This window comes from Selaginella moellendorffii, unplaced genomic scaffold (assembly GCF_000143415.4).
Source record: "Selaginella moellendorffii unplaced genomic scaffold, v1.0 SELMOscaffold_5, whole genome shotgun sequence".
Lineage (NCBI taxonomy): Eukaryota > Viridiplantae > Streptophyta > Lycopodiopsida > Selaginellales > Selaginellaceae > Selaginella > Selaginella moellendorffii.
The window spans coordinates 1,892,648-1,909,247 of NW_003314266.1; the positions used below are offsets into that span (position 1 = coordinate 1,892,648).

General features: G+C 44.0%; 1 protein-coding gene across 1 annotated transcript; it reads right to left on the reverse strand.

Moving 5' to 3' along the window:
* Positions 1-15,265: 15,265 nt before the first annotated feature.
* On the reverse strand, positions 15,266-16,505 carry LOC112344699 (clavaminate synthase-like protein At3g21360). Its single transcript, XM_024670006.1, has 3 exons — positions 16,125-16,505; positions 15,843-16,075; positions 15,266-15,772 (listed from the first exon to the last, which is right to left on the reverse strand). Exons 1-3 carry the CDS (start codon positions 16,494-16,496, stop codon positions 15,406-15,408), a joined length of 972 nt encoding a protein of 323 aa, XP_024525774.1. The 5' UTR covers positions 16,497-16,505; the 3' UTR covers positions 15,266-15,405.
* Positions 16,506-16,600: the final 95 nt, after the last annotated feature.

The following is a 16,600-nucleotide window of genomic DNA, read 5'->3' on the forward strand; positions in this document are numbered from 1 at the left end:
TAGCCATATCTGGCCAGTGATACTTCCTTTTGAGTAAGCCCATCGTCTTGGGCACTCCGCCGTGTCCCGCGAGAGGTCCGTCATGACACTCTTCCAAGGCTACTTTTCTTAGTTCCCCTTCTGGAACATACACCCTCGTTTGCTTGTAATATATGAGTCCGTTGCGTTCCGCATAGCCCGTTTTCTCTTTCGTTGGCAGCTCACCTCTCTGGTGAGCTTCCCGTGCCTCCAGATTCCTCAGCAACACTTCTTGTGCTAGACCATCACTCTCGTATGCGGTCCGCACATCGTCCCAAAAGGTTGCTGTCGCGCTAGATATCGCCAACTTCAAGCTCGCTTTTCGACTTAGCGCATCTGCCACGATGTTGCTCTTCCCAGGCTTGTACAGGATCTCGCAATCAAACTCGGCCAAAGCATTGGCCCACCAACCTTGTTTTCCCCTTAGGTCGGGCTGTGACAAGAAGTGTTTCGTTGCCACATTGTCCGTGTAAACCTTGAAGTGTCTCCCAAGGTAGTGTCGCCACTTCTTGAGCGCCTTGACCACCGCAAACAATTCCTTCTCGTGGGCAGGCCACTTCCGTTGAGCCTTGTCCAGCTTCTTCGAGAAGAACGCTACTGGATGGTTGTCTTGCTTCAAAACTACGCCCAACGCAAAGTCCGAAGCATCCGTGTCTACCTCAAAGTCTTTACCAAAGTCTGGTAATGCCAACACCGGAGCCTTCCTCAACTTCCCTTTGAGGTGGACGAATGCCGCCTCGCATTCCGCTGTCCATACCATCTTCCCTTTTCCTGTTTGGTCCGTTAAGGGCAGGGCTACTCTCGAATAGTGTCTGATAAACTTTCGATAGTAGTTGCATAGCCCTAGGAACGCCCTCAACTCATGTACATTCGATGGTCGTTCCCATTCCTGGATCGCTTGGACCTTCTCCGGGTCCACCTTGAGCCCGTCCTGGCCCACCACATGCCCGAGAAACTTTACCTCTTGTTGAGCAAAGTCACATTTGCTCTCTTTAGCATACAGTTTGTGTTCCCTTAGTTTCTCAAACACCTTCGCCAAGTGTTCGGCATGCTCCTCTAGCGTCTCGCTATAGATCAGGATGTCGTCAATATAGACGACCACGAAGCGATCCAGATAGGGTACAAAGATGTGGTTCATCAACGCCGAAAACGTTGCCGGCACATTGCACAGCCCAAAGGGCATCACCAAAAACTCAAAGCTCCCATACCTCGTTTGACAGGTTGTCTTCTCGACATCTTCCTCAGCTACCCTGATCTGGTAGTATCCTGACCTTAGGTCAATCCTCGAGAAGTATTTTGCCTTTCCCAACCTATCGAACAGGTCTTCGATCCTTGGCAAAGGGTACTTGTTCTTCTTGGTATACTTGTTGAGCAACCGGTAGTCTATGCACATGCGCATAAATCCATTTTTCTTTTTCACAAATAGCACCGGCGCCCCATACGGCGACTTGCTCAACCTAACATACCCTTTGTCCACCAACTCCTCTAGTTGGCTCTTGAGCTCCTTGAGTTCTTTTTCGTTCAATCGATAGGGTGGACGAACCACCGCCTCAGCACCCTCGACCAGCTCAATCTTATGTTCTATCGGTCGTGCGGGGGGCAACCCCGCCGGTAGCTCCTCTGGCATGGTATCCTGGAATTGGTCCAGCACCTGTTGGATCACTAAAGGTACTTCTTCTGTTCTTGTCTTTTTGTCACTCTTCACCGAGAGTAAGCACAAAAAGGCTGCCTTAGTTCCTTTAGTGAGTTGTCCTCTCGTGGACACCAGGTTTAAGCATGACTCTTTGGCCTTGCTTTGCCCTACCTTTAGATCCTGGGCCTCCACCCTAGATCTTCTTCCTTGGGCATTCGCCAATACCACAAGGTTCCTACCTTGTCCATGCAGGGCTACCACGAACCGATTAAACCAATCCATTCCGAAGATCACGTCAAATCCCGCCATGTCCAAGACGGTGAAATCCATGTCCACTTTCCATGTCCCCACTTCGACTCTCGCTTGTCGAAGTATCTCATCAGTGCTTTGGCTACCCTGAACAAACTCTATAGTCCTTGGTTCGCCTAGCCGCTGCACCGTTAGTCCAGCTTGCCGGACTATGTCTGCAGCCACAAAATTATCCGAAGCACCCGTGTCAATAAGGATCTTAACAAAGCTACCTCCGAGCTTCCCTCGGAGGGCTAGTAGATGTCGCGAACGACTCTCTACCAAAGTTGCTCGTGTAATGAGTAACTTTGAGTTAGGGACTGGATCACATACCTCAGTTTGGACTTCACCCGACTTGATGGCCATATTGGCTCTGGCCTTCTTCGGGTAGGGACATTCCCTCGAGAAGTGTCCCGCTTCGCCGCAGTTGTAGCATACGTTGTTGCCCACGCTGCTATACGACTTGACCTTCTTATCTTTGTGGGTTTGTCTTTTTTCGCTTGACTTCCCCACGTACTCGCTCGCTGGCCACCGGCTTTGCCTTTCCGGAACCCCGAGGACTCATTCTTAGAGAAACTCTTCTTGAATTTCCCCTTGCTATATGTTCCCCTCGGTTTGGCCCCTTTGTGAAACGTGGATCCCGACCCCGTCATGTTCCCCTTTCGCAGGTTATCGTTGAAATGCACCTTGATGGCCGCATCCAACGCTTCCTTGTAGTTGGTCGGGTTCCAGCGCATCACCTCACCGCGAGCCCAGGTTTGCAAACCTGATATAAAGGCATGGAACGCATCCATATCCCCCATGTCCGTGACAAGTATCCTCTTTGCCATGAACCCATTCACATATTCCTGGATGGTTCCAGTCTGCTTCAGCCTACTCAACTCATCTCTCAGATGCAGAGTGGCATTCGGAGGAACGTATGTCGCGCGGATCCTCGCCTTCATCATGTCCCAGGTGGCCACCGGTCCTTCGTTGGCCTCCGTTGTTCTCCACCAAGACTTGGCATTATCTGCCAAGTATGGTTTTGCACATGGGACCTTCACCGAGCTCGGTAACCGCAACGCTCGGAAGTAGTCCTCCATATCGTAAAACCAATCCTCCACAACATTATAGTCATTCACTCCCTTGAACACCGGTGGGGGCTTTGGTTTGTACTTGGGAACTGCCTGAGGGACTGATTCCACTTCGGTCTGTTCGACCTTGTCTGGTTTTGCCTCAGTCCCTGCCGAAGGGTCCGCACCTTCTGCGCTGCCAGCATCCGCAGTCTTTCGCTTTTTCTTCCGCTTCTCGTCACGCTTTAACTTGCGTACGAGAGTCTCCAGCAGGGCATTGGTCTGTGCCAACTGTCCTTCTAGCACGTCCAATCGAGCCTTGGACGACCGAACCTCGCCACCGGACTCCTGTTTGGAAGTTTCCTCACTGGAGTCCTCCTCATGCAAGGATTCCTCATCCATAGCCTTTTGTTCAACCGGAGGCTCCAGCTCCGGCGGAGGTTCCGTCTCCGCCTGGGTTCGCTTACGCCCTGCCCTTGCCATCTCCCAGCAATCCGCCTCTATCCTTCGCTAGAACTGAGATAAAGGCTCCGATACCAAATTGTAAGCCACAAATTTTTCCTTTCCAATTTGCCAGCTTACCTCGTCTATCCGTCCAACACTGCCTTGGCTTTTGCTAAGTTCCCTTGCCAAGGTTCTCGCCTATGGTACCAGCTCCTACTTGGTTTCAGCTACTCACTGCACGAGCAACGGAGTGTTAGCCATCCTTCCACGGATTCCCAAATCACTCCCAATCCCCCTCCCCGGGTTAGACTGGACTTAAGATTCGGCTACACTCCCCGCAAGCACAAGCAGCCAAGCACACCAAGCTTCCAGGTTCCTAACATCCCTTGGTACCACAAGACTTGATCATGGGACCCTCTAAATCCCAAGTCTTGAGTGCAACATTTGCTTCGGGACGCCGGGGCGAAACACCGTGGCCTAACGGCCCGGTATGGGTACCTCTCGCCCCCCACTTCCATCCCGAAGGAAGGCCCAAGCCCCTAGGAAGGGCGAGGACCAATGAGCCGCATGGTACTCAAGTGGGGCACCACTCCACATGAGCCGGGAGCACCGCAATCGGTTTCCCTTTCGGGAGTGGGAGCTGCTCTTGAGCACTTCCTTGGATGGCCCCTCCGGCACCAGCCAAGTCCATGCTCACTCCCACCCAAGGCCCCTTAGTCCCAGTCCCAACCTCAAGTCGGTTTGGAAGCCCAACTGGAGAGTCCCTTCAAAACTGGTTCCTGGACCTCACTATCCCTACTATACTTTTGGAACCCCCTACAGCCCCCCCCCCCCTGGGGGACGCACGCTTTGGGCTTTCACCCCTTGACCCGTATTAGTATTTGGACTTAGTCTCTGGCTCGATCTCGGATCCGATTTCGGATCCGACTTCGGATTCGGTCTCGGACTCGATCGCGGACTCGATCTCGGACCCGATCTCGGGCCCGACCTCGGACTCGACTTCGGACTCGGTCTCGGACCCGATTTCGGATCTCGGACTCCATCTCGAACTCGGTCCCCGAGTCGGTCTTGGACTCGATTCCGGACTCTATCTCGAACTCGGTCCTAGAGTCGGTCTTGGACTCGATCTTTGACTTGGTCCCATCCGATGAACTCTTTGTCATTTTGGTCATGCTTTCGGGGTTCCCTTAGCCTACGACACCTCGGCGAGTTGGTTCCTTACAGAGGTACTTTGACAAACAAGAGTCGAAGTAAGGACATGGAAAGTAGATATGAATTTCACCATATTGGATATGGCTGGATTTGACGTAATCTTTGGAATGGATTAATTCAATCGGTTTGTGGTAGCCCTACATGGACAAGATAGGGCTTGTCCTATGTTGTCCTAGTGTCCAGTGTCCAGGAAAAGAACAACTCACTAAAGCAACCAAGGCAACATTTTTGTGCTTACTCTTGATGAGGAGTGACAAAAAGACAGAACCAAAAGAAGTACCTTTAGTGATCTAGCGGGTGTTTGACCAATTCCAATTTACCATGCTAGAGGAGCTACCAACTGGGTTACCCCCCAAACGACTAATAGAACATAATATCGAGCTGGTCGAAGGTGCTAAGGCAGTGATTTGTACCTCCTATCAGTTGAACGAAAAGGAACTTGAAGAGCTCAAATGCCAACTTGAGGAGTTAATGAAAATAAGTTAAGCAAGTCACTGTATGGTGCACTAGTGTTATTTGTGAAAAAAAAAAGATAGATCTATGTGCATGTGCATAGACTACCAATTGCTCAACAAGTATTCAAAGAAGAACAAGTACCCTTTACCAAAGATTGAGGACTTATTTGATAGATTGGGAAAGGCAAAATACTTCTTAAGGATCGACCTAAGGTTAGGATACTACCAGATCAAGGTAACAGAGGAAGATGTCAAAAAGACAACCTATCAGACAAGGTATGGAAGCTTCAAGTTTCTAATAATGCCCTTTGGGCTATGCAATGCACCAGCAACGTTTTTAATGTTGATGAGCCATATTTTTGTACCCTATCTGGATCACTTCATGATCATTTACATTGATGACATCTTAATTTATAGCGAAACGCTAAAGGAGCATGTTGAACACTTGATGAAGGTGTTTGAGAAATTAAGGGAACACCAACTGTATGCTAAAGAGAGCAAATATAACTTTGTTTAACAAAGGGTAAAGTTTCTCGGGCATGTGGTGGGCAAAGACGGGCTCAAGGTGGACCCTAACAACAAAGGCAAACTAAATATGCGAACTAAAAGTGCTGGGATGTAAGGTTTAAACCTGAAAAGAAGGTGTGGCTAAACACCAAGAACCCAAGGCTACCAAGTGGGATCAGCCGAAAGTTGACTCAAAGGTAAAAATACATATATTCCTGTAAATGAACTAATCTTGAGTTCCTTGAGCAAATTCACAGAGCCTTACGAGATTGAGGCACGAATTGGTAAGGTGGCTTACCGCCTCCGACTTCCTCGAGAGACGGGGAAGATGCACCCTATGTTCCATATGAACTTACTCAAACCGTACTTTGAAGATTCACTTCGCAAGGACCAAATAAAACCTTTACTTGAGGTTATCAAAGGGGAAGAGGAATACAAAATTGAGGCCATCCTTAATATGTGTAAGAGTAAATGACAAAGATACGAGATGAAGGAATTCCATGTGAAGTGGAAAGGATTTCCATACTGCGAAACAACATAGGAACCAAAGGAGAATCTAGCAAACGCACGGGATTTATTGAAGGAATTTTTGCAAGGTAAAACTGCATGTACTTATTCAAAGTTTAATTAAAGAATTTATTTTGAGAAATTGAGCAATGTTGTATGTTGAGACCCAAAGGCATGCCGAAGGTAAGCTAATTAGCATGGGTTAGTTAGGTCAACTAGGCGTAGGGAACTATGCCCAACTCCCCATGAGGATATCGAATCCGTAAACATATTTTACGGAAGTTAAATTCAAGTCTCAACCCTCTAGTAAAGCAAGGCTGGGTTCAAGTCCCAACCCCATACTAGAATGTGGTGAGGGGAGGGGTATAAGGACACCTATATTCTATTGTCATGGGCTCTTGGCTGGGGAGGCTAATTTAGGCATATTGCTAAATGGGGGGATGCCTTCAGAGACATGATCAACAAGTTGTAGGATTAAAAAAAGGTGTTTGATGTGGGTATCAAACTTCTTTTATGGGTGGTGGAGTTGTAAGGAACCAACTCCCCGAGGTGTCGAACGCTAAAGGATCCCCAAAAGCACAACCAAAATGATAAAAAGTTTATCAGATGAAACCAAATCTAAGATCAAATCCAAGACCGACTCTGAGACCAAGTTCAAGACCAAGTCCGAGATCGAGTTCAAGAACTCTATTTATGGATGATAAACATTTATAATAGTGTGGTGTATCCCTAGCCAAGGTGTTAAATATAAAATTCCTCAACCATAAATGTGGGACTATTATCCAAGAGAATCTGCTCTAGATAAGATTGTTGGAACACCACTTGATTGAGAAGGAAGTATTCAACAGCAGTTGCAAATACACTAGTAAGACCACCAACTTCCACCAAGTGAGTCAAGTAATTAAAAGCAATAATGATATATGTAAGCTCCTAAATTTGAACTTCCCGAGAGGTCACCTAGCTAGTACTATTCAAACTCAAGGACACCCAAATATCCCAAGACCCTTAACCGATTGGAAAAAGGGGTGCACTTTTGTTCATGGGCACTTTCCCTTTATATTTAAACCCCATGGATCGTCTCTCAAGTCGTTCCCTTTGGTTGCTTACAATCCACCATGCTTCCCTACAAGTTCATGCCCTAGTGAACGGAAGCTGAGATCCACAGCTCTCCCGAAAGCCTCACTCTCTTGACACCTTACTCTTCGGGTCGAGCCTAGCAGGAGCAAACTGGACCAACCAGCTCTCAATCAACATGTGGTGTGATTCTCTTAACCACCCAACAGAGTCAGACCCAAGACCTCTGTGATTCCCTTAGCCAACCAACAGAGTCGGACCCAAGACCTTTCTAATACTAAATGTAAGCTCTTGAATTTAAACTTCCCAGGAGGTCACCCAGCCCAATACTATTCAAACTCAAGGATGTTTAACCCCAAATATCCCAAGACTTTTAACCGATTGGAAAAGGGGGTGCACTTTTGTTCATGAGTCCTTTCCATTTATATTTGAACCCTATGGATCATCTCTTAAGTCGTTCTCTTTGGTTGCTTACAATATACTCATTGCCAGTAGTCGACCATAGAAAAAACCCTATTAAATAAAATGTTATCAATTCAAATAAATGGGAAATTAAAATTGACTCTAACTATCCTTCTATAACACGAGAAGAGTATTACGAGCTTGGCACAAAAGATAGTTATATACATACTAGATAACATCATATTGCATCTCCAGTAAATAGAAAGACCCTGTGTATACGATGATGTTTTAAATGCCCACATAGAATAGGAGAATCATAGTAAGTATAAAGAAACCGTGGAATAAAGATTGAAAGCACCACCAGCCATAAATGATCATTAAAATCTGTGCCCACAAAATAAATAAGGTCGTCTTTAAAGCAATATTGAGAATGTAAGTGCTAAAATGGCAAGTCATTAGTAAGTGATGCAAGATTCTTAAATCCATCATAAAGCTTTCAAATCTAAGGATTAACTTTTTAAGTTTTATAAACCTCATCAAATAAGGTAAATCTTGTTCCACACCTTATAGACACTTAATATTAAGTACAATAACCATAAATGGTATAGAATCCTTGTCTAGAAAATCTATAAACACTAGAATAATAAGCTGATCAAGAACAACGAAGAAGGGAGAGAAGCTCGAGAAAGGGTATTAACATTTACTATAAAACTCTATATGCAATAAATAACTTTAAAATCATATATCTGAAACTTCAAGGTCAAATAAACAATACAATAATAATGTTTTTTTGCTTCAATAACAAAGTTATTATAGAGTAGTTCAACTCTGCTAGTTGATGTATATAATGGGATGGTGCTAACAAGGCACACTCGAACTCTCTTGCATCAACATACCTTTAATACTAATATCAAAAACATCCATATGTAAAATGAAAAGTCAAATGTTGTCAGGATATACCAAGATTAAAAGAGTCATTCATAGCTCTTTAGGATCCGTAAATGCCCGCTCACAGCCTACAAACCAAATGAAACACAATGTTAACAACTTCAATAACATTTACAATCATGTAATATAATTAGAAAGATGATCAACAAAATAATTGAGATATTACATATTGCCTAAAAATCATTACACATCATTTACACACTTTAGAGTATGGAATTTTAGAACAGCCACAGGTTTGTCATAATCAATTTACAAACTTTCATAAAAAATATAATACCTTACCCTTCAACTGCTTCAACTTTAAACCAACTTCCAACATATAAAGAACCAACTCCCTAAGGTGTTTTAGGCTAAAGGATCCCCAAAAGCATGACCAAAATGATAAAGAGTTCATCGGATGAGACCAACTTCGAGATCAAATCCAAGACAGACTATAAAACCAAGTTCGAGACCGAGTTTAAGATCAAGTCCAAGACCAAAGGCCACCCAAGGAAGTGCTCAAAAACAGCTCTCACTCCTAGAAGGGAAACCGACTACAATGCTCCCGGCTTATGTGAAGTGGTGCCCCACTTGAGTACCTTGCAGCTCATTGGTCCTCACGCTTCTTAGGGGCTTAAGCCTCCCCTTTGGGATGGAAGTGGGGGAGTATGGGTACCCATACTGGGCTGTTAGGCCACGCTGTTTCCCCCCGGTGTCCCAAAGCAAGTGTTACACCCAAGACTTGGGATTTAGAAAGTTTCATGATCAAGTTTTATTGTATCAAGGGATGTTAGAAATCTTGAGGCTTGGTGTGTTTGTGGGGAGTGTAACCAAACCTTAAGTCCAGTCTAACCTGGGGAGGGGGATTGGGAGAAATTTGGGAATCCATGGATAGATGGGTAACGCTCTATTGCTTGTGCAATGAGTAGCTGAAACTAAGTAGAACCAAGTAAGAGTTAGTACAATAGGCAGGAGCCTTGGCAAGGAAGCTTTGCTAAGACTAAAGCAGTGTTGGTCGGATAGACAAGGTAAGTTGGTAAACTGAAAGGAAAAATTTGTGGCTTACATTCACGTACTTTGCGATCATCCCTTTGAATGTCTGAATGAGCCTTTCCACCAAACTGTCTGACTGTGGGTGATAAATACTCATGAAAGTTTGTAGTATCTCTAACCGAAACGTCAAAACATGAAATGCCTCAGCCATAAATGCAAGACCATCATCTGAAAAAATCCACTTTAGACAAGATTGCTAGAATACCACTCATTTAAGGAAGAAGTACCTAACAATAATTGTGAAGGTGCTAGCAAAAACACAAACTTCCACCCAATAAGTCAAGTTTCTTAAAACTCCAAACTCCTGCTAAACACTCCTTCTCTATCGTGGAGTAATTCACCTCCACTAGTTGTAATATACAGTTGATGTATGCAATAGGATGACATTAACCAGGCACACTCGGGCTCTCTTGCATCAATACACGTCTAAGACCAATATCAGAAGCATCCACGTGCAAAATGAAAGGTCAACTGTAGTCAAAATACGCCAAAACTAGAAAAGTTGTTAATATCTCTTTAAAATCCATGAACACCCACTCACAATCTGCAGACCAAATAAAAGATGATGTTGATGACTTCAACAACACTGGCAACAGTGTAGTGCAATCAAAAAAATGATCCATAAAACAACTAAGATACTACACCTTGCTTAGGAAGTGTTGCATATCATTCACACACTTCAAAGTAGGGAACTTTAAAACAGCCACAAGTTTGTTAAGATCAACTTTGTAAACTCTCATAAGAAATATAGTACTTAAGATAAGTCGAGTCCTTAAACCTAAACACGCACATCAATTGCTTCAACTTTAAACCAATGTCCCGTAAATGATCCAACACTTTACAAACATTACAAATGTGTTCCTCCCATGTCCCCTCTGAGTGGATCAAAACATCATCAATGATGTTAGTAGTCATTTCTGTCATATCACAAAGAACTTCATCCATCATCTGCTAAAAAATCTTTAGACCGCTATTCAAACCAAACAACATCACCAAGAATTTGTATAAACCAAATGGTGTACAAAAAGAAGTTTTAGGAATATCACCTTTGGCCATCAGTATGTGAGACACAAAATCCCTAGGCCCCAAAGTGGAGCCGGAAGGGCGCCACGTGGTAGTGGCCGAAGCGAAAGCCAAACGAGCGTAACACGTTTGGACTAAAAGCTCCGACTTGAAAGGTCAAGAGCAAGAGTGGAACTCCCAACAAAGTGCTCAAGGAATGAGCACGAAGCGAACAATAAGCAAGGCTCTAAAAAGGGACCCAAAAGGACCAACACATGACACGTGGAAGTATCCGAGATGGACCCAAGTTGGAGTCCGAGGTGGACCCGAGATGGAGTCCGAGATGGACCCGAGTTGGAGTCTGAGGTGGACCCGAGATGGGGTCCGAGATGGAGTCCGAGATGGACCCAAGATGGAGTCCAAAATGGAGTCCGAGATGGAGGCCGAGATGGACCCGAGTTGGAGTCCAAGGTGGACCCGAGATGAAATCCGAGATGGACCCAAGATGGAGTCCGAGATGGAGTCCGAGATGGACCCGAGATAGAGTCCAAGATGGAGTTCGAGATGGACCCGAGATGGAGTCTGAGATGGAGTCCAAGATGGACCCGAGATGGAATCCAAGATGGAGTCCGAGAGGACCCGAGATGGAGTCCGAGGTCGAGACCGAGACTGGGACCGAGACCGAGACCGAGACCGGGACCGGGACCGAGACCAAGACCAAGATTGGGACCGAGATCGAGACCGAGGCCGAGGCCGAGACCAAGCCCGAGTCCAAGTCCGAGTCCGAGTCCGAGTTCAAGTCCAAGTCTGAGAGGGTGAAAGCCTAAAGCGTTCGTCTCCTAGACCCTGGGGGGTTTGGTGAGCTCCAAAAGTATAGTAAGGGGGAGGACTACAGTGGAGCCAGTTTGGCCAGGAAAGGCCGGTTTGGCCAGGAAAGGCCGGTTTGGCCTAGGAATGCTGTACCTAGTGTTGGGTGATGAGCTGCCCACTAGGAAGTCCAAGACTAGAGTGAACACAGACCGACAAGCGGGGTAGCTTGGTGAAGTGTTCGAGAGCTGGCTCTAGTTCCCCCGGGAGATCGACTGGCTAATGCTCCTAGTCCAAGTGTGGGTGGCACTATCTACTTGGATACCAAGTGTGGCTCAACGGAACCTCGCTCTAAGCCCATGGATAGAGCACCCAAAGGCGAAAGGCAGGGAGAGTACCCATGAGGCTTGCGTAAGGCCACGGTGTTCCGAAATATTGTCCCAAAGGCCTAGACTGTGGAAAGGAAAAGGAGTAGTCCTTTGGTGTAGTGACCAAGGATACAATCATGTGGTGAAGAAGTCCTAGAGGACCATGGGACTTAATAGACAAGCCTATAGGCCTTGATCCAGTGGCAGTGTTGGCGAACACAGCCATGGGCAAAAAAGGACTTGGTGGGGACAAGAAAGAGGATATTGGGGAAGGCTATTCCCCATGTCTATGGGCATCCTAAGGATGCTAAGGAGTGGATCTAGGATGATCACTCATGGATGGATGGCCCAGTCTTTGAGAGACAGGACTGTGATGTAGGTGGTGTCAGACCACCGATGTGACTAATGTGAATAAGCATCGCCTTAGCATAACGGGCCAATATGTCGGTGATACCTTGGGGTGTCAGTCATGGGATCGGACACGTGGAGCACTTGGACCAAGTGCAAAGGTTGAGTGATGAGGATGCCATTCTCGGGGTTAGTAAGCCTAAGTCCAAAATAGGACTTATGGAGGTTGTGAGTGAGACTCCTCAAAGTGGTCGGAGGTGTAGTTAAGTGACTAAAGTAGAATGGAAAAATTAGTCGCTTACACAGTACTTTCTAGTACCTAAAAGCAAGATTTAGCTTGGTGAATTAACAACTTCTCCTTAGACAATATAAGAGATGAGCAATGTGAAGAAGAGGGTACACATCAGTGATCGTCACCTCTTTTAATTAACGATAGTTGATGCAGAAACGAATACTTCCATCAAGCTTTGGCACTAGATGAGGTTCACATGCCCAAGGACTCCACGACTTTCAAATAACACCCTTTTCCAACATGTCCTTGATGTTTGCATATAAAATCTTGATCTTTTTTGGTGACCAACGATGAATACAAACCTTGATTGGACGAGCATCCCCAGTTGGAATCAGATGACGTGTGGCAATCTTGGCCCCAAATGATAAGTCAAATTCAAAGAAATTGGCATATTCCTTCATGAGCCGGTCAACCGCTACAACACAAAGACTATCGAAGGGATCAAAAAAAGAAAGAGTGGAATATAGGAAACATAGAAACATAGAAATATAGAAGGTAATGGGGAGACAAAAGTAGTGGAAGCAAAGGTAGAATTAAAGTGATGAAAAAATATGGAAGTGAGAGGAATAAATGAAATATAAAAAAGTATAAAACAAGGGCAAGAAGCCTCAAAGTCACACTTAACACGATTGTGCTGCAATCAATTTATACTAAGGATTAGGTCAAAAGTTTGACTCGGCACCACCCACAACGATTGCAACCCAAGCTCAAGATAGCCCATATGCACAAGTAGGTTTACCTCATCCCATTCATATATATGTGTATGACTATTGCCATAAAGAATGAAAAATGGCTCTATCTCACAATACAAATCTAGACAGCAACGTGTGGCAACCGGTCGAGTATTAAAAAATAAACTCAAATTTATATCAACCAATACGGAGAGAATAATAGGACCTTTTGTTATAATAACGAGCTTGGAAAGTAAATACTAGATGAATTGGTGCTGAATGAACCCCTTGATGATACTCTCAAAAAAAATATGGAGATGTCATTGATTTATTCACGCAAGGTCCCTCCATTAGTTGTGCAACTTCTCATTTCCTGGATGCATCTCGGTATCCAGACCTTCCACTACAACAACACCAACAGGATATTATTGATGCCAAGGTTTCCACCCAAGAAATGGAGCCAACCAACCTGGAAAATGTCGATAATGCCAATAAGTGTGACTAACTTTATCACATGCACAACAACAAATATCACGGCCACGACTACGTCCTCGCCCTTGTCCTTAAACTCAAGCAACAACAGCATTAACTTCCATTAGAACAAGACTATCTCTCACATGAAGTGGAACTGAAGGATATGTAGTAAGAAGTGGAAGAGGTGACGTCTCATATTGTTGTGCCAAATGAAGGGCATCATCAAGGGTAGTTGGAGCAAGTGCATGCAAAAATCTTACAAGATCTTGATAAAGTGTTTGCCACAACATTCCCAATTTGATCCACTCCAACATATTTAGATCCACACAAAGCAAGAAGTTTCAGAAACGAATGCCAAATTGCATCACTAACTCAGATGGCTCTTAATAAAAACAATATAATTATTGGAATGCATCATCACAATCATCAGTATGTTTAAATGCATGTTTGAAGATATCTAGGAGAATACTCTAATCCCCATGAGTGGCTACACTTAAAAAATTATACCACTGTACTGCTGTCCCTTGGAGACACGTGGGAAACTCACACAAACGTCAAGTATCATCCTAAAAATGATACGTGGCAATCACTGTGAAGTGATCAAACCAATGGTACACATCATCCTCATAATTCCCACAAAATAACTCCAGCCGAATATGAAAATTGGCACCAAGAGCAAGAGAAATTGTGCCATGTGCTTTGAATGCCACCATCAACTAAGCTTGAATGTTCAATTGCAATCACACAGCATCAAACAATTGCACCAACTGCTACTCTAGACTCAAATGAAAAGAAGACAGCAAAAAAGAAAAGAAATGAAAAAAGGCTAGAAGCAAAAGGAAATTTAAACAATAGAAAAGCTAAATCTAAACCAAAATCCCAAATTCAAGCATTTTTTAGGGACAATCAAAATTTCCCCTCATCTCTATCAATATGAAAGCATGGAATATGAAAAAGGAATACAGAAAATGTGTATATGAATTAGCCCAAAAACCCTAGTTTATATATAAGAGCGAATGGTTTGGATTAAAATTAATCTGATGGCTACCAAAATCCCACTATGTTAATATTAGCATACTTCACAAATTAAAAGTTAAACTTTTTTATTCAAGAAAAAAATTAAAATATATTCATATTAACATTAACTTATTTAAATGTTAAAATAGTTTAACATTTAATAAGTTTTCAATAATTCAATATATTTCTTGGATCTTCTACTCAACATTAGGTTAGAACAAATCCTAAAACAATAAACTATGTTATGTTGTGTTACTTGATGATAAACATAAAAATATATAAATTATTGAAAATTTATTTAAGGTTTTATAATTAAATATGTAAATATTTAAAAACTTTGCTCTGCATTGCATGTAACAACGCTTGGTGTGCTTAAAAGTAGTGTTATTCCTACTTATTAATCTAATTAATCAAATAAAATTTATCATTATAAGCATATTTGTAATTTATAAATTTAAAATTAATCTTATTGCATATCAACAATTAGATGGTAGAATAAAAAAGAATATACTTGAAAGGGTTTAAGAAAGTTTATAAATTATAAATACAAGATTAATCTAAATGAATAACAACTGTTAAATGGTAGAATTTCCTAGAATATCCAAGCATATTCTAGGTATATCCACTATCATCTTGCTTAAGCAAACCAAAAATAAATTAATAAACATTCTTCAGTACATATAACACTCCTGTCCAAGTTTGATAGCAAGGATAAATACTATAATTTTTTGTCCCACTAATTCATTAATTTTACATAAAGAAATCCTATATAAATAAAACAATTATAGTTGTCTAGCCATTTTATGAAGGAACCAACAACTCAACAGACCAATTACACCAAGAAATATTTATACTCATGAAGCAAGAGAAACGAGAATTTGTCGCTCCCTGGACAAGCATTTCTCCCTTGAGTGTAGAACAGCAGAGTTGTCCACTAAAAGGATGTCACCTTTCTCCCATGGAAACGCCACCTCTTCCTCAAGCATTATCTCCACGAGTTCATCGGCAGCTTGATCTTCGAGCAGCGTTCCATCTTCAAATTTGAGCGTTGTTCCAGGCAAATCTTTGTGCTTCTTGCGGACCTCCACTAAGAAACCAAGGGCCGAGAAGAATGCCATCCTTCCAGCCGTGTCCTTTCTAAACAAGGGAGCCACTGGTTTTGTCTCGAGAAACACTCCTCCGTCCGGATGCCAAGTCAGACCAATGTTCTTTTCCGCGGCCCTGTATCATCGAAGGAAAGATTTGATGAGTGAGCCCCACGGATTAAACTTGAACAGAGGACGTTTCTTACTTGATCTCGGCAGATTGCTTGTCACCGGCTGAAAGTCGTGACTTCCAGGCGTTCTCGCTTAAGAAAGAGCAGTGAACAATGCGCCCTTTGTCGAGAAGTTGCTCTGCTAAGTGATCTCTCTCAAGAATTCGCTTGTAAACGACGTGACCTGGAACAATCGGAGTGGCTCCTCCAGTTCCAGGGTCTGGAGGTTTCTCCGCAAAAAAGACGACCTTTGCCGGTGGTTTCTCAAGCTGGAACACGAAGAACAATTAGAAAAAAGAAAAAAAGAAAAGATCTTACATAAGCTGCCTCGTTGTGGTAGCCAAGGTACCAATCCAGCGGGAAATCATTGGCAGTGAAAACCTTTCCAAAGACTTTCTTTCGATAAGCCCCTCCACCCATCTCCAAGTAAGGGTACTCCTCCCATCCCAGCGCATCGATTATGGAGTCAAGCTCCTGCGCTGTCCATACCTCAAATCCTCGCAGCAAAACCGCGCCACTCTTGACTAGCCATTCCTCCAGCCGCGATCGCTGCTCCTCAATTCGCAGCGCGCCAGCGAGCGCTCCAGCGTCCTTGGGAGATTCATGGGCGGGAGCGAGGACCAGCGGGAATGGCGATCCATCCTCGAGCTTCTTCTGGAAAGGGAGGGATACTTGCGAGAAGGAAGCCATGATTGTGCCACGACTTTTAAGAGCTCTAGTTGTATTATAGCATTATTGACTTTTGAGTCCTCGCAACCTCTGTTCTCAAGCAGGCGGAACTCGCTTGTTACGTT